At 42.2% G+C, this 22,675-nt stretch overlaps 1 protein-coding gene across 1 annotated transcript; it reads right to left on the minus strand.

Annotated features, from left to right (window-relative positions):
* Positions 1-1,442: 1,442 nt before the first annotated feature.
* card11 (caspase recruitment domain family, member 11) lies at positions 1,443-21,329 on the minus strand. The gene is made up of 25 exons (XM_085352212.1): positions 21,109-21,329; positions 16,170-16,369; positions 15,927-16,064; positions 15,314-15,490; positions 14,314-14,462; positions 13,994-14,173; positions 11,790-11,936; positions 11,283-11,408; positions 11,008-11,202; positions 10,738-10,893; positions 10,526-10,595; positions 10,242-10,438; positions 9,960-10,066; positions 9,809-9,849; positions 9,571-9,688; positions 9,266-9,467; positions 8,867-8,993; positions 8,543-8,786; positions 8,172-8,256; positions 7,305-7,400; positions 7,002-7,119; positions 5,855-6,037; positions 5,130-5,251; positions 2,181-2,296; positions 1,443-1,647 (listed from the first exon to the last, which is right to left on the minus strand). The coding sequence occupies exons 2-25, from the start codon at positions 16,357-16,359 to the stop codon at positions 1,443-1,445; spliced, it is 3,489 nt and encodes a 1,162-aa protein (XP_085208338.1). The 5' UTR covers positions 16,360-16,369; positions 21,109-21,329.
* Between the last annotated feature and the right edge of the window lie 1,346 nt (positions 21,330-22,675).

Here is a 22,675-nt window from a genome sequence, read left to right on the forward strand (position 1 = left end):
ATCCATATGAAAGGGTTTACTCTAAATCCCCTTCTGGCAGCCTCATTCTCACTAGATTGAATCCAAATGTGGTCATTAAAAACCCCCAAAACATCCAGACACTGATTTTAAGCCTTATAAAACACCATGATAAACATTCAGTGAGTTAAAGAAGAGAAGTTCTTTTCATGTGGACCTGTGAGCAAGTCTAGAGCCACTCTTTATGTCTTTGTAGTTTGCAAGAAAGCTTTTATTTTTTGCATTACAATTTGTTACAATTACATGTTTCAGATCATCAAACAGATTTTCATATTCGATAAAAAATCTGTTCAAACCTATCTGGTCCTGTGTGAAAAAGCAATTGCCCCTTAATCCTAATAACTGGTTGTGCTACAATTGGCAGCTAAAACTGCAATCAAGCATTTGTGATATCTGCCAGTGAGTCTTTCACATCACTGTGGAGGAATTTTGGCTCATTCCTCTTTGCAGAATTGTTTTAATTCAGACACACTGGAGGGTTTTCAAGCATGAACGGCCTGTTTAAGGTCATGCCAAAGCATCTCAATCGGATTTAAGCCCAAACTCGGACCTTCTGGCATGTTTTTCCTGCTGCATAAGTGAAGCACGGTTGAGCTGCAGGACACAAAGTGATGGATGCACGTTCTCCTTCAGGATTTTCTGGTAGAGAGAAGAATTCATTCAGGGGCTGCTTGTCATCAATCACGACAAGCAGCCCCTGACCATCACACTACCACCACCATGTTCCACTGTTGCTGATGATCTTTTGCTGTGTTAGTTTTACGGCAGATGTAATTATTATTCAACACAGCCTGATCTGTCTTAGGCAGCTTACTTGTCATTTCTTTAAGTAGTCTTCAGGAATAGTTCTCCAGGCTTCATGAAGGACATTCAAAGCTTTTCTTTGGATGTTTCTGCCTTTTGTTCTGTTCTCCATCAACATGATCAAACACTGCTTCAATAATTTTGAGCTCTGCAAATGATTGGTAGGCCAATCCATGACTCATAGTGTTCCACTCTGTGTTTTTCTATCCAAGTTTGATTTTACTCCACTGGCAGTGCGTTTGGGATCATTTTCATGCTAAATGAATGAAGCTGCTTATCGGGCCGTTCCAATTTTAGTCACTAGAGGGCAGCACAATCTCATGTAGGTCCGGTCTCACTCTTATTGAAAGTACAGCTAAGTTTCATTTTTTAATCTTATTTTTAACATGCAATTCAAGGCAAAGAAAGGATTCTTTTTCATGTTTTCAAACTGTTTATTTTTCTAAATAAAAGACATATTTACAAAATATATAATGCATTTATTTATTTAACAATTTCCACACTTACATTTTTGAGTTTCACCATAAATATAAACGCAGAAAAGCATGATATAGAAGGCTTTTTGTGTTTTACTGTGTTTAACGGCACATGTACAGGCTATTGCATGTATCTGTGTTTGCCTACAGCAGGTCCTGCTCCACCCAGATGGTTTTCTTCTGCTCGTCCAGTATTCGGTCTTTGATCACCCTGATGAGGTCCTCCGTCCCTGCCCAGGCCTCCGGCTCCAGGGTGGCATACAGACATGGGATGCCCTCCAGCTCCTTCTCTTTTGCGCGACACAGCTTCACAAAGTCTTCCTCTGACTCCACGCGCAGAGGCAACTTCCTGTGTGGAGAGGAAACAGGAAGGAAGCAGCGATGAGGTGGTGAGTGTGGTTTAGAACCCAGTGTTTCTGATGAGATCCTGTCGACAGTCTGCAACAGCGGTCTGCATGCTTTTTCTCAGAAAGATAAGGCTGACGGTAATGGGTTCATGAGCTGGACTGCTATTTAAAGACACAATCCACCATAACACACGTCAAACATCTGGCTTCATTTAAAATCACGTAACGGACAGTTGAGGGGATCACGCACACAGATATTTTGAGTAAGGATCTAGATCTTGGTACCTTTCTGGGCAGGACACACACAAAAAGAAAGGTAATTGCAGCCAGCTACGATTAAAAGTTCAAAAGCAACAACAACATTAAACTGACATCCTCGGCTCAACGCCAACTCTTATCTGGTGTCATATCAAAATATCAGGGACTGTTTTTTTTTTTTTTTCTTGTTCTTGGAAAAAAAGAATTGCGGTTTGCAGCTGTGTGGTTTGAGTCACAGGGTAAACATGCAAGATTAAACAAGCTTTGCTAGGTCTACCTTAATTTCTTGACATTTTTGTCACAGATCTTGACGTAGATGATGATTGGGTAGATTTCTCTCCGCAGAAGGTCCTTGACGCAGCTCAGCTCAGCCTCCAGCAGGCAGTGTTTGCCCTGGTGACGGGTGGAAAAAAACAGCCTTTACAGACAAATACAGATCTACTACGTACATACATGAACAAGGAAGTCTCATTAAAAGATTTTAAAGTTAACTGCTTTCGCATATATATCTATTCATTCTGTTGAGGAGTTAGGTGAGGACTTGGTCTTACAACCTGATTTCTCTGCACTACGAATAAATTAAATGAGGTCGGCCTTGAAGGCTTAACATCTTGACACCGCTGTGTTTTGGCCTTTAACTGCAAGACGCTGTCAGCTGAGGTAGGCCTACCACAGGCTCATCAGACCTAAATGTGTGTCTTGTGGTTAGCCTTTAGATAACGTCTATTTTTTAATTAGCCACAGCCGGTGACAGCTCATTCAGAGGGCACTAGCTTCCTACAGGCCTGCGTTCTGACTCACACTTCCCTCAGAAGCATTGTGATTGAGAAGCCTGCACCCCATTTCCACTGGACACACTTTTTCCATTTTAGCTCCCCTGCTTCAAGTATCACAGGTGTTTCCGTGCTTGGCATATGAAGCACAGGTGGAGACAAACTAGCACTACTTGGACCTCGGGACTACAGCTAGTCAGTCAGCATATTCACCTGGGAAATTGGGGGGGGGGGGGGGGATTTTACTACAGCAGCATTTGTTTTATCAGGCAGAAAAACCAAAACATACTGTTGAACCTCCACCTCTTTTTCTCATACTAACATATGAGGGATTAAATGTGCAGTTCAATTTCTTTACATTGGTGGAAGGGGGGGGGGGGGGGTATCACTTAACTGACCCACTTTATTTCAAAAGGTATGAATAGGACTGACAAACAACGATGTCATTTTTAGAGCAGTTGACTTTCTTTGACTTTTTTTTTTTTTAAGGAGAAGAAAAAAGACCGAGACTTGCACTGAACAACTACGCTTTACATCTTTAATGTTTCCTTATTTTGCATATTTATTTATTGTGTGTCTGTGTTTTAATATTGCGTGCACCGTGTCTGGATGTAGAAACTGGATTTACCAGCTTTTAACTGTTTTTTACAGCAGATGATACAAATTAAAGAACACGTTTTATTATCAAGCCATCAGACGCCTCTACAGCAACACCCAACTGCTGCTTACAGTTGTCAGTTTCCTCATGTGCAACATGCTGCATATTGCACCCCCCCCCCCCCCATCCCATGTACATTTATTTATTCATTACTTTTTTAACCTTATTTATTACTACAGTAAAACTTTACTGTTTAAACAAGCTTTCTGTTGACCAATGCTTTTTACATTTTTATATTTTTAATTTACATTTAAACTCTATATTGTGTATATCGTGCATTTTGCTATTTATCGTACTGTTTATTTTAATCTCTGCTTTGTGACTACCTGTCTATGAAAAGCGCTTAATAAATAAACTTTACTTACTTACTAACTTACTTCTTTTATCTTAATTTCTTGTTTTTCATCTCATCAAACACATTTCAGTGTTTGTCGTAAATCACACATGACAAATAAAAGTAAAACTGAACTGTAATATTGGTTTGTTTTTTATATGTTTTTAAATAATCATGCTGTATAGAATAAAAGATATGTAATACCATATTGTAGGATCTTTGGTTACCATTATACTATTATTTTAGTTCCCCCTGTAATTTCTATGAACAGTTTATTACTGTAAAATGCTGCGACTCTCATGTTCTCAATTTATTTTCTTTTTTTTAAGTTTTCATATTATGACAGTATATCAGTGTTATCCTAAGAAAGCCATAGGTACACTTGGACTGGTTGCCAGTTTGTCACAGGGCTAACACAGAGAGCCAGACGACAGTCATTCATGCCTTTAGCCAGTTTAGAAACTCAAGTACCCAGCATGCAAAGTCCATACAGCTCCAACCAGCCGGGCCTTTCTTATTTTGCGTTAACAGTGCTAACCACTGCACCACTAAACACAAAATAACTGAAATAACAAGCAAAATATTCATAAATGAATTATTTAACCCTTTAAACAATAACCTGTCACCGGTGACGGTTAGCATTTTTAGCAAGGTTGGGCAACTCCAAGCCTTGAGGGTCAGAGTCCTGCAGGATTTAGACCTCACTCTGGGTCAAGACACCTGAATCAAATGATTAGTTCATTACCAGGCCTCTGGAGAACTTCAAGACATGTTCAGGAGGTAATTTAGCCATTTAAATCAGCTGTGTTGGATCATGGACACATCTAAAACCTACAGGACACTGGCCCTTGAGGTCTGGAGTTGCCCACCCCTGGTTTAAAGGATAAATTAGTTTAGGGTTTAAAGGGTTAAACTTAACTTTTGAATTCCTGTAAATATGTGCGCTTACTAAAAGAAACAATATTTCAAAAAAATCTATATCTTGCTGTTAATATATTCATCAGGATTTCCACTGTAATCACATAGCATTACTATAGCATGTTTACTACATTTTTACAGCTATTTCTTAAAGGGTGAGAAGTAGGGGTAAGTTATATGATTGGGGTTAGGATGATAGCACATTTAAGGCTTGTTTGTTTCAGTTTCATCACACACAGTGTACACTTTAGTGTAAAGTTAACAAATAAAGCCTTATAGTTTCTATGTGTGCGATAATTAGGCCTGTGAATATGACAGGTTTATCACTGGTTACATTTGTTGTATGTCTTTTAGTGTCAGGTTGTCTCGATCATTATTAACTTTACAAATCTGAATAATTACATTAGAATAACATTCCCACAACAACGGGGGTCATGTCAGTCTTCCACACTCCCCTTTGACTAAAGTGGTCCCTTAACGTTTATAAAGGAGTAAACACATTAGGAGACGTTGCATTTTCACACACACACAATATAAACTCACTTTTGCAGCGACAGCCTCTATGTTTTCTCTGGTGATGCATTCAAAAGTGGCTTGTTTCTCTTTGTAGTGAATGAAGGGCTCCACGTTCTGTTTTAGATGAAACTCCTCCTTGGTCAAGCTGTCTGCTCAGCAGGATGCAAAGGAAACAGGACAAAAAAAGAAAAGATGTCAAGTCTGTTTCTTGTCTTGTCAAATTGTGGCTCTAAGGGCAGAGAGATGAAACTGTTCATTTGTTAACAGTCACCACAGCACATTTAGCACAAGGAACAGAAACCTTTGTGGTTTTTGCCGTGGGGAATGTCGACGTAATTGAGACTTCAAGCAGTCTCTTGAGTTCGCCAGATGTTCAACATTTTTTACACCGGCAACTTGTCGCGCCCCTGGTCCACTGGGACCGGTCGGTTTGTCATGTGACCGGAGTGTTAATTCTCTAAAAATCTGACGGGGCCGGCAACGTTTTCACATTACAGTGGGTCAGCTGAAGTGTCGCAACTAAACTATCTGTGTCATCTCTGTGCATCGTCATTCTAACTATCATCTGGGTCATCTTAAATCCTGCCTCTGCTGTCTCTTTGGCTATACTCCTTAACATTTACACACAGCACAATACCTGACCTACATCTGAGTAGTTGCTTCCTCTTCTCTCAACGACTCGTCTATAGTTTATATACTTCTTATCTCAATGAGGTATAAAGATTCCTCATTGTGAGCCTTCATACACTGACCTGGTTTGCAGATATTAAAGTCCATGGCTCCCCCCATGTTAAGTATTTTCTGGATAATGGTTTTGGCGAGAGCAGCGGGCGTGAATAGGACCGGTCTTCTTCTCTGGGTCCGCTGGAGGGTGACGGGACTGTAGGGAATCAGGCTCAAGCTCCTGCTCAGCTCACCATCTCCGTCAGCGGCATCTGTTTGCACCAACAGCCACAGCGTGCAACGAGAGGTATAGCACAATTATGACTCAGTTTGAGAACAGAAAGTGAAGAGCTGCCAAAAATAATTTTAGCAAACGAATATCTAGTCTGAATTTGAGCAACAGAGTGAAAAGAGAAAAAGCAGCCAGCAAAAGAAGGGCTCAGTGCAGATAAAAGAAACTAAGCACTGCATTGTACACCTTCAGTACTCTTTTTAAAAATTAACATGAATCTTGTGCAGCAACATTTCCAGTCACAGCCCCACCCCCATGTTCTATTAAAGCCTTTCATTCATGCTCTCACCTAAACAGTTAATTCCACGTTATCATATTTTTATAGTGTTACTGTTATAGCAGTTTTAGTTTCATGGCCTTTTCACACCTCGCTATGTAATTTAAATGTTTAAATTGCTGCTTTGGCTCACACATGTTATGCAGAGCACACAGTTCAAGCACTTTCCAGTCTTACACTTGAGCACAACTTCCAACCGTTTCCACCGCACACCCGTCTGTGTTTACATCAAGTGACATTTCACACACTTTCATCTTACTCTTCCAATGACTCCTTCAGCTCCTGTCAGGGCTTCTTATACAACTGACACTTCACACGCTCTGAGTTTTTTGACAACAAAAACCATCAAAACAACTTTCCACAACTTTTGCTTTTTTAGACGCGATTTACTTCAGTTGCTCTCTGTGCTCACGGTGTCTTCAATCCTCAACTCCTTTCAGCTTTTTTTCTTCCTTTTTTTCGCGCTTCAGCTTCACCAGAATTGCTTGCATGGAAAATGGCACCTATGCACCCTTTAGCAGCTCTTTACCACTGCTGCTTTCACTTTCTGCGCTTTTGACAGCCACTTCAAATGCTTCAGCTGTGAATTTTCCGTAGTTAGCACATGTGCACCGTCTTTGTTTTGTCTCTCCCCCCCAACCGACCGACTGCAACGCTTTGTGCTCACCTTCGGGTCGAAGCACCTCAAAGCCTTGCCTGGGTAGTGTTGTGCTGCCTGAGTTGATGATCCTCACACGCTCATTGCTGTTCATTCGCTTGTACTTGATGTCCACCCTGCTCACAAACTGCAAATCAAAGCAGATATAGAAAAAAAGGCCTGAGTTACTGAGACGTGGAGGCAGTTGCGCATCGGTTTTATGGAAAACGAAGAGTTTATTAGGACCAATCTTGATTCATTGTCTTAAGTTTCCGCACCGCCGAACAACTCTCGACATCGCGACAACTGGAGGTTTTGTTTGAACTTTATTACCTGCAGTATTTGAGTGAGGAAGATGCTCGCTCTAGACAAGCGCGGGCTGGCTCTGGGATCAGGAGAGTGGCTGGTTTCTTCTGGTTGTAAATTATTCTAGGCAGAAATGAAAAGCATACATGAATGTTGTGATCCAAACTGTAACAAACACGCTTTTGTGAGCACAACATAGCAGAATAACGCCCTGAAATAACTACTTACTCAACCAACCTGACATCAATGTAAACTGATGCTGACCCAAGCTTAAGCAGAAAGCTTAGTTCTAGCGTGTTATCAAAGAGCACTCTAGAGTGTTTTCTTTTTGATTGCAGATGCATGGGCATGTATACGGCTTGTTTATCATGCAATGCAGGTACCTGAAAGGGTATCTCATGGATGAACTGCAAAATAAATCCAATCTGGAATGCAATCTGGAAACCCATCGCCTAGTCTCAGATTATTTGGAAATGCATAGAAATTTTTTTTCGAGGGGAGGGTTGCAACTATCATGCAGGCGTGGTTGCATGCAAACTGCTTGCAATCAATATTGGAAAGAAATATCCAAAATATACAGAGATGGCCAGGATAAGAACTATTAAATGGTAAATTTTTTATTGGGAAATAGTTGGATATTAATCATTTCTGGGAAAACTGCCTTTGTTGTTCCGGTTGTGCACATCAAACCACCTCCCCCGCCAATCCAATGACCTAGGAAGGATTTTCCCCCACATTACGCGTTAGTTTGCGAACCCTTAATTTGCAACCCAGACTATAAGACTTATTTACGCATCTTTGCTTTAGTCAAATACCCGTATTCAAATTTTCAATGCACTTTTTTAAACTAAGTGAGAGAGCGAGAGGAAAAAGAAAGAGGCTGAGGTTTCTCACCCTGTTGTTCCGTTGAATTTCATTCTCTTCTTTCCCCCCTCGATACACTAACTTCTGAATCTTTACCAGGAGCAGCTGCTGGGCTCTATTCACACACGTAAACACACAAAAACACACACACACATGCACACTGAATGCTTGTCAAGATTCTCCCTCCGTGTACGAACTCGTCCTCCCTCGGGCTTCTTTTTATTATGCTCTGAGGTTACAACAGGCTGTTTCTGCAGATGTTTCAGGTTAATGCTTCTTTGGTGTAATGTGTAATCTTTCAGGAGATCAGTGGTAATCAGCTGCTACTGCATTTTGAAAATCTGAGCTAAAACTCACTCACAAACTTCAGTTTAAAAAACAAAAGCATACAAAGTCTGTACCGTGAGTAACTGGGTATAGTGCCTCGCTCAGCCAGGTCAGAGCCGCTGTAGGGGTCCACACGGGCGCACTGCCACTCACAGCGGCCCTGGTGCCTGGTGTCCAGCACGTGCACCACCTCATCGCAGCGCACGGACAAAGAGCAGCTGTCCGACTGTCCGGAGATGTTGAGGTTGACACGTATGTAGAATGAGTCGCCGGATGCTAAAGTGCCATCTGCTAGATTGCTCTGGAGACGGCGATAAGCTGCAGGGCGAGCATATATTTGAGTTCATGTATGCTGTGGAGTCACATTAAACAAATGTTCCAATATAAACATCACTTACAGTCGTGGCTGGCTCGATAGTGCAGGGTGATGGGCCCAGAGCAGTGCTGCAGAGTCCAGTGGGCTTCTTCCTGAGTGCTCGTCTCCAATGAAATGCTCTGGTTTTCCCCACGTATGCACCCTTCAAGCTGGACAGCCAATCACAGCAGAAACAAAGATTACCGATTAGTCCCTTCTAAAAACTGTCACAGGAAAAGGAACAGAAATAGAACAAATAAAACAAGCAGGTGTCTAAAATTATGAATTCGGCGTGTTCCTCGTTCCTCTCTAAATGTCCATCCACGTTCCCAGTTCTCTAAAGAGCTTTTCTTTTTGCACATCCAGCTGTTTTAACTGAGGTCGTCTTACTGCCACCATGAATCTTTTCACAATTAAAACATTCAGGAGGTAGATGACATACAAACATGAGGTGGTGGCCCTCTCGTAGCCCCGCCTTCTCTGCGTTGGACCCAGACTGGACATACGAGATGAAGATCCCGCTGTCGTTGCCACCGATCAGCCTGATGTCCTTCAGCAGGTTGTCGCCTTGCAGTGACAGCTCCTGCACCGGCTTCAGGGACCCGCTGAGTCTGGAGAAGGAGGAAAGAGACGGGCGGAACGGCCTGCACGAGCACGCAAAGACACAAAGCAGAAGGTGTTTGTAAGTCAGCATCACTTTTCGCTTTTATTCCTGTGTGCGTTTCTGCACCAGCGGACATGCTGTACCTCTCCAAAGAGAGCTTCCTGAAGATGTTGTTGACCTGCTCCAGGTCATAAGTGTCCATTCCTTCAGACTGATGGGAAGAGGAAGATGAGTGCACAGAGGGAGGACCACGCTCATCCTCTGAGGAAAGAATAGAAATAGATGGATCATTTTTTTTCCTTCAAAAAGAAAAACCAGGTCAACTGAAGGTAAACATAGTATCTCAGATCACAAATAGCAGATGTTTAAAAAGTGCATTACCAAGCTCCATTTCCATGTTGTCACTGTCAAAGTCAGAGATGCTAAAACAGACAAAACAAATCAGACTGAAGGGAAGGCAAACCAGCAGAAATTCTTCAAACTTTACTGCCATGAAGTTCAATCGGTCGTCTCCGTGACGTTTATTCAGTACCTGCGGGGGTAGAAGTCGTGCTCCTTCTCCCTCTCTCGACGGTAAAGGGACGCTTTCTCAGGGGGTTCAGGAAGAGTGGACAGGATGCTGTCGTTACGGCAACGCAGCTGAAAGGGAGAAGTCGCCATTATACGCTGGACAAGCCATTTACGTCAACACTGCATTAGATTCTGGATAGACCAGGATTTCTACAAAGAGCAGCCAGGATGATTATTTTTTACCAAAATCAGAGCGGCGCAATTTCACTGGTATTAAAAGTAAGCAAAAACAACTGAGTCGCACCATTTGCCTGTTGCTGGGTGAATCCACCGGGCTGAACATGAGCTGGGAGGTGGACGAAGAGCAGGTGAGCGGGGGAGCCGACGAGGGCAGATATGTGGGGGAAATAGGGATGCTGGGTGAGGGAGGGAGAGAGCTGCTGTTGCCATAATTCGGCACGTTGATCTCCAGAAAGTTGCCTCCGTTGGTAGGAGCCGAAGCTGGAAGGTGGAGATAAACTTTGATAAAGCTGCACAAAAGGATTGGTCACATGTTGCTGTAGGAAATGCGGCGGTAGGTAGTGTTACCTGCAGGGTGACTGTTCTCTGAGTTGATTGGAAAGTCTTTCAGTAAAGCGACTGGAGACTTTACTCTATTCTAAAAGACAAAACACAGTCATTTTGATCAGTTTGTCATGTGTAGCAGAGCCATTTGATAAATCTCTGCTCTGTGCATTAGAAGGTATTGAGTTTGGTCTTTGCTTCACATGATCTATAAGGTTAAGGAGAGAATAACTGACCCCCGCTTTGAGGTTGAGTCTGCGTCTGAGTCGGGGCTCCTCGGAGAAGAACTTGTCGTCAGGCGACTCGTCGCTGGAGCATTCAGACTGTCCCTGTGCCAGTTTACTATCATCTCCCTGAGAAATGATGGACGGAGGTAAATCCCTTGGTAGACTCTGCAAAAACAGTGAAACTGTTAAAGGGGAGGAATGTTTGGCGAAAACTTGAGCATTTTTTAAATCGATATGTGAAGAAAAGAAACAATATCCCTTCGCACTACTGTGTCTGACCTGGTCTAGGTTGATGTCTTTGGACATTCGTCGCAGGCGAGACTCCAGAGTGACCAGCTTAGCGTCTTTGCGTACAATCTCCAGGTGGAGTTCATCGCTCCTCTCCTCCAGCTCTCTGATCTGCTTGCGATACTTGTCCTTGTCGATGAGACACTGGGAGAACTGGTGCTGGGCCTCGTCTCTGGCTCGAAACGCCTGCAAGCAGCAGAGGAGTTAACACAGAAGTATGAATGATTTTGTATGTATGAAATCATGTGTGTTGTGTGTGTTTTCACCTGGTCTCTCTCCTTCTCCACCTCGTCTAGCTGTACAGCGATGGTGTCTATGCGGTTGCGATACATCTCGCAATCCTTCTGCAGTGTGGAGCACTTCAGCTCCAGGTCCTCCTTTTCTTCCAGGTACTGCATACATGGACACGCACACACACACACGCACACAGACCAAAACTAACGGTTATTTATAGTTAGACAAAAACAGGTAGAGAAATACAGGAAGAGAAACAGCGGGAGAGAAATAAAGAGCCACCAGATTATGCAGAAAGAGGCCTGAGACGGGGCTTTCTTCAAAGGTCTCATGGGGCACTGGTTTAGGTTTTTAGGGTGTGTTACTGCAAAGCCTGTTTGTTCAGTGTGCCTCTCTGCACCACACTGCTACATATTCACACATTTAAACACAGATGGAAACAAGCTGCCAGACAGAAATATGACTGCTAAACTCCCATTTAGCCCACTTACAGCATACAGCCATACATTCTTATGTGTGTGTGTGTGTGTGGTTGTAACCTTATCTCGTAGTTCCTCTGCCTGTCTGATTTCTTCATGCAGGTTGTAGAGGCGGTTGACCAGATCCTGTCTGTCTTCTAGTGCTTCCTGTCTGTCATGCTCCAAAATGTCAAGGATGGCCTTGTCTGACTCAGGTAAAGGGCCGGGCTGGGTAAGAAACACACACACACATTAACACTGTTAGATATGAAATCATATGACTGGCTGCTACACTGCAGTTGTCAACCTTTCCTTTTTATGCTTATCAGCAAGGAAATAGTGAGTCAACCAATAAGTGTGAGTTTATTGATAGAACACCTCATCACATTTAGACCTTCTTCAGAGTAATTTATAGAGCAAAGTTAAGAAAAATAAAATGATGCATCTATTGTCCGTTCCCTTATTTCATGGCACACTCACTGGACACTTCAATGGGTACAGCTTTTCAACTGTTTATTAACACAAAACAAGTCAGTGCGTGTAGACACGGTCAAGACGATCTGCTGAAGCTCAAACTGAGCATCAGAATGAGGACGAAAGGTGATTTAAGGGATTTTAAAAGGTGGCGTTGTTGTTGGTGCCAGTCGGGCAGATCAGTATTTCAGAAACTGCTGATCTACTGGGATTTACCCACATAATCATCTATATAGTTTAAAGAGAATGTCCTGAAAAAGACATAACATCCAATGAGCTGCAGTTCTCTGGGTAGAAATGCCTGATTGGGAGTCTGTTCTTGGTTCTTTAGAGGTTTGTATTCTAACTTTAGTTCCTGTTTGGTTTTCCATGATGTTTTCAGCTCAGAATTTCTTTTCTTTTATATTTTGTAACTATAGTTATTGTTTACCATTAACCCCTTTCCCATCATTATATTACATCCATTGTCTTTTGATTCCTGTTTTATTTTGCTAGCCTCCTGTCCCGTGTATGTGTACTTAGTTTTGAGTCCAATGTCTTGTTTTCCCAGATTAGGAAGAGTGAGGAAGGCACCAGTAACTCAAAAACCACTCATTACAGCCAAGTTATGCAGAAGAGCATCTCTGAATGTAGAATTATGTAACCTTGGCGCAGATTGGCTACAGCAGCAGAAGACCACATTGGATCTGGTCTCTCATGTCAACTAACAACAGGAAACTGAAGGTGGAATTCATATTTGCTCACCAAAAGGGGAAACAGACAACTGAAGAAACATGCTTGGTCTCAATTTCTAGTGCGACATTCAGATTACAACATGAAAGCATGGATCCATCCTTCTTCGCCTCAGCAGGTTAGGCTGCTGTTGGTGGTGTAATGGTGCAGGGATGGTGCTTTCTTGGACATGACAATGACTTTGTTGTACTCAGATGGTCTCTAATAGAACGCTTTGAGGTGTTGTTGAAACGGGAGATTCACATCATGGATGTGCAGCTGGCAAAACTGCAGCAACTGTGTGATGCTATCATGTCAATATGGACCAAAATCTCAGAGGAATATTTCCAGCATTTTGTTGAATCTATGCCACGGAGAATTAAAGCAGTTCTAAAGACAAAAAGAGGCCCAATCTGGTACTAACAAGGTGTACCCAATGAAGTGGCCAGTGAGCGTGTCTACTGTTAAAGATGGTGGATGTTCATATTAAACATGACCAAATACTCTTAGCTCTCTATGATGTCAATGAGAGCAGATTTTCCCAATATGGTCATCTGAGGCAAACAGGTTTGTCGGTGAGCACAGAAGCCACACCCACTTGTTTTCAAAGCCTTCTGTTTATGAGAGGCAGGCAAGAAAAAAGTTGGCTTAAAGGTAGATAAGCTAAAAATGCATAGCAGTTAAAAGTTCCCACAGCAAATAAACACACATAGACCGATGATATAAGATTATTTTTTATCTGTGAATCATGCAAATAGAAAACTATGCAATTGGAACTGAAAAATGAATGAATAATAGGTTCTATTATTAGTTAGTCCAACCCGGCTCAGTAGCTCAGTCCTTTGGTGTCGATGGTTTTTGTACCTTACACTTTTGTTTTGCACTTACAGCAGCAGACAAACAGCAGTTGGGCTGCAAACTCAGTGTTGCATTTAGCTGCTAAGATATTTTTACACACATGCGGAGATAAGCATTTGACAGCTCACGCTAACAGCTTGTTGTGCTGCTCTGAAGTGGTGAAAATGTATTTATTACAGTCGGTTTAAGTTATGATAGCAGAGCAGGCAATGTCAGTGCTTTATTACATAATGCTCAAGTACCTGTATGATGGACTGTAGCTCCTGCAGTTTGATCTTGAGCATCTCGTTCTCTCTTTCCAGCTCAAAGATCTGCTCTCTCTTTGGCCGATTCTCGATGTCGTTCTTCAGCTTCAGACTCTGTCTCCTCTCCATCTTACACTCTTCCTCCACCTTGTTCAGCTTGTGCTTCAGTTGGTCAATCTATAACGCAGACAAGACAGTGATCAGCACCGAGCTAGAGGAACGCTCTTACTGTTTTTGTTTTTTGTTCATTGATTATCATTAATACACAGAGTGATGATGGCGTTTATCTGCATGTGCTTTAATACGTCAGGCAGTACCTCCAGCTGCAAGTCTCGGCTTCTCATCACAGCCATGTTCTTCTCCTCACTCAGCGTGGCGTACCTCATGGCCAGCTTGTAGTTTTCATCCTTTACTCTCAGGAGCTCATCACTGTAGGTGTTTCTCTCCTCTCTCAGCTTATTGTACCCTAAGCGGCAACCAAAAATGTGAAAATGTAGCTTTACTAGATCCTTCTTCTTTATTCGCTTTGCTGTTGGGCAGCAGTTGTTTCATTGGTGGAAATAAGGAATATGGCTTCCCTTTATGTGTAAAGATTAACATCATTTTATGTTTTGCAGCACATTACATGACATCCAAAAACAAGCTCAACGCTGATATATTAAAAAAATGATAAAAGTCGCAAAGCTAATTATATGAGCATGTGAAAGCCTAAAGAGTGTACTTGCACTATTTTTAGTATTTATTTGTTTGTGCTTGGTGTTCCAGCTGCAGTGTTTAACTGCATGGGGCATAAAGACCACAGCGTCCTAGTTTCACTGGTAGTCTTTGAGAGACAACAGAGTTTATCCATATCGAACCTGAATGTGGTGCACCAGGCGGGGCAAACCAAGCCTGTGTGGTGGGTTGCAGTTTCAGCAAATCGTGGTAAGCTTTTGGTTTAGATTTTAGGTTTAACCATTTGAGACAATAGTCATCTGTCTTTACTGTCTGCAGCGAGTAGGTGTGTGTGTGTGTGTGTGTGTGTGTGTGTGTGTGTGTGTGTGTGTGTGTGTGTGTGTGTGTGTGTGTGTGTTTTAAGCATCCAAGACATCAGCAGCAGTGGTTGGAAGCATTATCTTTTCGGTAAATGCATCCCAGTAAACATATTAATGATATACTGTAAGTTATTCGCTTTGTGAGAATGGCAAACAACACCTTAGTGCAGCCACGCAACTGCATTGTCAGTCTTATTAATACAAATTCAGCGTAGAGACACAGATGGTGGGAAGCTAGTAAACTGCGGTCAGGAAATATATCAAACAAAAACAAAAACTTTACTCTGCTGGAAGGCCTGAAGCTCCTGATTGGCCAGCTTTAACTTCCTTTTTTCATCTTCCAGAGTGACGAACTTCTTGTTGAGCTCAGCGTGCTGCAGGGTCTTGACTTTGGACTGCTGCTGCAGCTTCGTGACTTCATTCATCAGAAACTGCGTCAGACCCTCGTGACCCTCTTCCACTGCAGGAGAGCAGAGGAGGAAAAAAAAAACAAAGTATATTATACACCTCTGACTTTATAACAGGATTGCAAAGTAAGCTGATTTGGATCAATTCAGCTCTTACACTGCATAACTGAAGTGACTGCTTTTGCCTGAACAGAGCTATAAAGCAGCTACAGAACGACCAGTTCACAAAGTTTCCTCCCATAACTGGAGTTATGAACTGGAGCTATCTACTCCATTTGAGTCAAATACTCCTGGGCAACTTTGGATTCAGCATCTTGCAGAAGGAGCAGGCAATCGATCCACCAACCAACCTTCAACTCACACATGTCACGCTTCACTTCAGAAATTTTCTACACTTCACTGTCCATCAAAGCCTGTATGAGTCTTTGTAGTACACGGAAGATGTGTGTTCATGCATGTATGTGCTGGATGCAAAGATTTTTGCCTCACCGACAATGGTGGAGAAGCGTCGTGTGGGTTCCTTCCCCGTGACCAGCTTGTACAGGTCAGGGTAGTAAAATTCCAGACTCTCCAGGAAGGCCACGTACCCCCGCTCGCCTTTAGTGTGGAGGATGTCAAGTAGACGGCCTGAGAGAGGAAGGGTTAACATGTGAGAGGTCAAAGAAAAAGAAAGCAAAATAGGAGTTCTGCCTTTAATAATTAACAAATGTGGAAATACGCCTTTCTACCCACTTGTGCGGTTTGTTTTTGTGGCAAGCACTAGTGAGTTGAGAATCTCATCCTCATCCAGTTCATCCAGGACTTTGCACTGACGAAGGTAGGGCGTGAGCTTTGACGGGGTGATCGTAGTACACAGGTTGTAGCGTTGGCTCTCCACCTTCTCCCACAATGCCTCCACATCATCAGATGTCCCATTTTCCATTTCTTACACCCTTAAAAAGTAGCAGAACCCACAGGGGGGGGTTAGCTGTGCAGCATGTTGTCTGTTTTTACATGTCTCGTACTGGAAATTAACTTATGCGAGTTAGCTGAGGACATCGCAGATCTGTGAATGCTCCCTGAACAGTTATCAGGCACAAAATGGTGAATGAAAAAGGAGAAGGAACTGAGAGGACATATTTGTTAGGTTATGAGAAACCACATTTGAAATATGATAGCTTAGTTTACTTTCAGACATCAGCAAGACTAAGAAAGATGCACCAAATTAAAAGATATACACATTTATATGATCCCGAAAGAAGTTTCTACTTTGGTAAAAACAGAATAACACAGTGTTTTTAAATATATAAAAGTTGATTTTGTTTGTGAGCCACAATAATTTCTGTTTATGAATTTCATGCTACTTATTTCTGTCATATGGATGGAATCTCTTTCCTTCTTTGGTCTGATGGGTTGCCATCAGATAAAATCTGGGGATGCATATTAATGGTTCTGGGAAGCTGATTGAACTTTTAGCCTCCTAGTTTTTCCGTTAGTACCCCCACCAACTATTACCAGAAAGTTGACATTTGTGGTTTTCAATAAAATTTCCGAACAGACCACCAAGTGACACATAATACACACATCTCATACAGAGGGAAGTGTATCAATTTTAGCCACCAGCTACGTGCAAAAACTAGCTGCATGTTTGGCATCAATTAGCAGATGTTAGCATGCTAACATGCTAAGCTAAATGCTAAATTAAAAGAAAGGGCATTAAAAGAAACCTTTAGTGCATATAGTGCATATAGTTACTGCTGTCTCATAGAGAAATGTCTAAATTATTACATTTCTGTATTTAAATATGAAAACACTCATTTACCAAGTTTTCATCTAAGTGGTCAAGGACAGAGCACCTGTGGCTGCCCAACAGAACCAGAAGCTATGCCAGGTAGGATGTATATACTGATACTGCTGTAATTACATGAAGCCACTACTTTTTTTAAAGCAGATTTTTTTTTTTGTTTTTATTGCTGAACCATTTCACTGCCACCATTGTTTCCATACAGAGAGAAACCACCATTTTAGGCCTTGATTATCTTATGGCCTTCATAAACAATGGTAAAAAAAAAAAAGGAAGCACAATAAGAATTATATGCTTCTGTGTTGCTACATTGTAAGCAGCTTAAGTCATTCTCTAGCTCCTCCGTCGTTCTCCGAGAGCCATGAGGTGAAAGAACTTACGTCTGGTAAATCCCTTGTCCTACCCAAAACTGCATATCGTTAGCTTCATAGCATAATTGCCTAAGTCATTGACTTAGTCAAATGACTTAGGCAATTATGCTATGAAGCTAACGATATACTGACATCACTCGAGAAAACACATCATTATTGACTCATTTTCCTATATGAGACTTCCAACTGATCTCATATTTATTGTATTACCTCCAAGGTGTAAAATCTTTTTTTATATTTATCTTTATAGCTGATATGGTCCTGAAATATGATAACCGATGCATCTAAAAGAGCCGCTTCATGCCTTACTAAGTATAACAGAACTTTGGTCCCACACACTCTTGACATAGACTTTAATTGGCTGACATCTTTCCATTTGCCTCTCCACTCTTTTAATTTTTACTTTTCCAGAGACAAATTGGTGCTCTCTTGATCTTCCTCTTACTCCCACTTGGTTTCCTCTCTCCATCTTATACAGGCATGCACACTGTCCATGCACTGCTGGCATTTGCATGCTCTTTGGGTAGTGGGTGTTATCCTACAAGCCCGCTTTGTGACTTGAAGCCAACAGTTAGGCAAATCATGGTTATCTGATGCCGCAGCACATGTAAACACACACAATCACGCATACTTTTGCATACTCTAACTGCATGTGTAAAAACTGGAGCTTGTGCTTTTGTCCTGCTTAGAAATGACACATGCTGGTTATAATGCCAGAGCAGCATCTGATGTACCCAGTTTAATCTTTATTGTAAATGTGAAAGTAAATTAAAAGTGAGATTAAGCTCCTCTCAACAGCTTTACCTCTATTATTTTGTAACTGCCTTCAGATATTTGTGCAGACAGTGAACAAAATCAATGACAAGCTTCTCCGCAGTTCGATACAAGCACAAACATCACACCCTCTCAACTCTTAAGCTATTATTTGTATCTACAGCATGCATACCCTGCCACAGTCACTGCAGATGATAAAACCACAAACACTCAGACCAACACACACAGACACACACACCCCTGCAGTTGTGCACATGCACAAATACACAGTGCATGCAGGCACATTATAAACACACACAAACACACATGCACGCACAGACCCCTTCAGTAACCACACACATGTTTCCTCTTCTCTCTTTTCTTAATTTGGACTTGATTACCGAGAAAGCTCATCCTTGCTTCCTCCTTTTCAAACCAGATGTGAGTAGCTGCTCCCTTCCTCTCTTCTCTGTTCGTCTTCACAGACAGCCACTCTTGTTTATAGTACTGCGGTCAGAGGAGTTGATTGTCCATTTTAAAGCAGTGCGCAGACGTGTGCATCTGTGTGTGTGTGTGTGTGTGTGTGTGTGTGTGTGTGTGTGTGTGTGTGTGTGTGTGTGTGTGTGTGTCTAACCCTCCCTTCCTTTTTGTTAATGTATCTATACTTAGAAAACTCAGTTTGACTTTTTGCAGGTGAAGAAAGAAATGCACTCACACACACACCCACCCAAAGAAAAAAAATTTGAATTTCCTTTTTGGAGAAGTCACACTACATGTTTTCGCTTCAGTATTTCCACTCAGTGGAACACGATAAATAAAGAAACCTCCATTTCAAGTGCTTCTTTAACGTTGCTCTACATCAGGACCTGTGCACCCAAGTGAAAGACTTACTTTATATGGTTTTCAAACGGGATTTCAGTTGCTTTGAGCGTCAGTGTTTCACCTCAAATACAACGGCATCAAACTCATTCTGAAACCATTTTCATTTTTGTGCATCTGTAATGGAAAGCAGTAAAGTGTCCTTAAAATGGTGATCCTTTGTCTGCAGTGCACTGACTATTTAGAAAGCTTTTCTTTCAGGGCCGGGTGTGAACCGCTTTGGAAACACACCAAACTGCTGTGAAACCAGGTTGTATCATGGGAATCAGTTTGCTCGAGACCACTCTCTGACAATCAGCGAATATGCAGTCATTCTGAGACTTACATGACACTAGTTTCTGCGGGTCCATCTAAGATCAGAGCATATAATGGAAGCTGAGATTAATTTTCAAATCAACAAGAAAAAGTCAGTGGCAGGGGGGGGTGTTCACTGTAAATCCCAGAGAACATAAATCTCTGTATAAATCCCTGCAAAATCAGAGTGCTGAAAGAATTTAATTAGGAAGATGCAAACGGTAAAGACGCACAGATATTCCTCTCTAAATAAAATAATACAAATAATTCAAATTTTGATCTAATATACAGGTTAACAGTGTTGCAACTCACAATGTGTGACATAGGATGACAGTGCCATTGATCCGCACATGCAATTTGTACTATTTTCTGCTTTATTCTGTTGCGGATAAATGTTTTGCATTGAGTTTTCAAATACAGTCCATCCAGGTGCACGAGATCAGGTCATATGATCCTACGTGGGGGGGGGGGGGGGGGGGGGGTGTCAAGGCTTACTGTCAGAGTGTTGGCCTCATACAGGCGGGTCAGCTAGCTGATAGGCAGATTATGATTGGTTCAGGTGCACAAACCATCATAAAGACTCCATTGTCTGGCCGAATAGCTGAAGCTATAAGAATTTGATATCTGGGTTCCCTCTGTGGAGATCGGTGAAAGAACACAGCAGACAAAGGCGGACGTCGAGCATCTCTAAAAGATTAATATGCACTGCTTTCGTAGTTTAGCAGAACAAATAAATAAGCAAAAAAATACTTTGCATCTCACTTTTAATTTAACTGAAAAGAATGAACAGTTGAGCCCAGAGATGACAGGCAATAGGCATAGCTTCCCATGCCTGTTAGACCAGCTTTCACAACAAGTTAATATTACTCCTTTTTCTGCTTACAGCATTTGAAAAGGGAGTGCATGCTGTTGATGGGGTGGTGTCCCTTTTTGTGCACTTTTTAAAATTAGATCGTCCCATTTCCTGACAAATATTACTCAACACTTTCAGCAAACATGATAAGGTTTTTGGTTTTTTACAAGCCGACGCCAATAACATCTCGGTGCGCTGTCCGTGACATGTGTGTGTCCTTGCGTCTCCCTCACTCTCACTGGATGTCATTGTTTCTCCACCTGCTGCTGGAATCCCAAACATTTGGATATTGCCAGATAAAGAGCAGACCATGACAGGATTGCAGATATTATATTACACATCTAATAGCCTATAAATTTTCTAATGTAAGAGCCAGAAAAACAGGTGAACGGAGTCATAAATGCAGATGACAGATTTGCCATCATCTTTTATCGAGTGTCGTTTCTTCTGAGAGAATACCTGCCTTGTTTTCAGAAGGGTGGTGCGGTCTATATTTTAATCATAGCTGTAATCTAGATGACACACAGCACGGTTTAGAAAGTCTGTCATCGCTGCGGTGATATGAGGTGTAAAGCCTGTGTGACTCCTCGCTTTTTCCACTCCAAAAAAGTGCGGCACGTTTACAAGGCTGTTGGTGAACCTTTTCCCTCAATAATAAATATGAAAAGTTTTGACATATTTATGAGGGAAAGGGAGGGGAGACGGGCAATTCTATACCGGCCATTTTTTTTTGCTTACCTGAGATGCGGCGGATGTGAATTTCAAAGAGTCGCAGAGACGGTAAAGTTGGCCTCTAGCTGCGGTGTGGAGCCTGATTCTGTTGTTTTTCTTGCCTTGTTAAAATCTAAACACCGGTTTATCCACCATGGATCCTAAAAGCTCAGGTTGTCTCCATTTATCCGAAAGAATGAGAAGTTTCTTTTTAAAAAAGAGAGCGGAGAGCGCATGGGAGCTGCGGCCCCGACTCACTGCCTCAGATAGAGATAGAGAAACAGAGAGAGAGAGAGAGAGAGAGAGAGAGAGAGAGAGAGAGGAGGCGGGCGATGTGAGCTCGGATGGAAATAACAAGCTCTGCGCACGGAGGTGAGGAAGAGCGCAACCCCGCAGCAGCCGCCGTGACCTGCAAGTGTTTGCGCTGTGGCTGTGATCAGATACGGCATCACTGCCCTGCCATAAACCCGTCCACTCTAACAGGGACCTGTGAGTTTACAGTGTATTATATGAGGATTGTTATGCTTCTTGTCTAACAATCTGACGTAAACTCAGCTGGGTGATATCAACTTAACGGCAGCTTCTTTTTCCCCCTTTTATTTCACTTCATTATCTTCGTCTGATGCTGTGCTTCAGAAAGAGAAACACTTAAATGCATTCCCGAGGATCAAGCTTCACCGATCATAACGTGAAAACACCCTTTGGCCATAGGCACCCGATAGGTATTTGTATTTTTATGGCTTTATATGGCCTACATATTGTTGCATTGATGATGGCAACATTTCAGCACCCTGACACTGCATAAACTATTTATCTGTTGCTTTAGTCCATAAGAGCCGATGTGCCATTCGTCTAGATTTCACATACAAGTGAAGTTTCAGCCACAACTGGCTAAAAAAAACCCTGGTCTTTACACGCGAGCAAAATGCAGTAGGCAGCAGTGTGGCTTCATGATGACAAAGAGCACTGCAGATGGGATGTTTGTTTTGAGAGTGTTGATGGGAACGCACAGAGAAGATTAGAAGGAGTATTGTGTCTTTGTGGATTTAAAGAAAAATGAATATGATAAGGTGCCAAGAGAGGAACTGTGGTACTGCATGAGGGACGTATGAGGACAGCGAGACAGTAGTGATGGAAGAGGAAGTGCTGACAGATTAGCTCAGCCAGGAGTCTCCGTGGACTGTGATGTTTAGGGACGCCATTGTAGTGAGAGAAGGGAGTGGGTCGAAAAGAGGTTGGAGAGGTGGAGGTATACACTGAAGAGAAGAAGAATGAAAGTCATTAGAAGCAAGACAGAATACATGTGTGTGGATGAGAGGGAGACAGGTGTAACAGTGAAGCAGCAAGGAGTAGAGACAGTGAATGTGTGTGAGTTTAAATCCCCCGGGTCAACCATGCAAACCAATGGACAGTGCACAAGAGAGGTGAGGAAGAGAGTGCAGGCAGGGTGGAGTGAGTGGAGACAAGTGGTGTAGGTGTTTTGTGGGACAAATGCCTAGGAAGGGAAGGGTGAAAGCGAAGGTTACAGAATGTGAGGGTCCGCAGATCTATAGTATTGATACCAACACTGGTATTGGTATCAGATCGATACTAG

This window comes from Diplotaxodon limnothrissa, linkage group LG4, assembly GCF_057381915.1.
Source record: "Diplotaxodon limnothrissa isolate DT_005_m linkage group LG4, D_limnothrissa_male_GT1.1, whole genome shotgun sequence".
Classification (NCBI taxonomy): Eukaryota; Metazoa; Chordata; class Actinopteri; order Cichliformes; family Cichlidae; genus Diplotaxodon; species Diplotaxodon limnothrissa.

Bases quoted from the DNA above. Each gene is read 5' to 3' on its own strand.
- card11 (XM_085352212.1), bottom strand. From the start codon at position 16,359: ATGGAAAATGGGACATCTGATGATGTGGAGGCATTGTGGGAGAAGGTG. The intron at 14,174-14,313 runs GTACTGCCTGAC...TCTGCGTTATAG, and splicing joins GCCGAGACTTGCAGCTGGAG to ATTGACCAACTGAAGCACAA. The intron at 10,894-11,007 runs GTCAGACACAGT...CTGTTTTTGCAG, and splicing joins AAGACATCAACCTAGACCAG to AGTCTACCAAGGGATTTACC.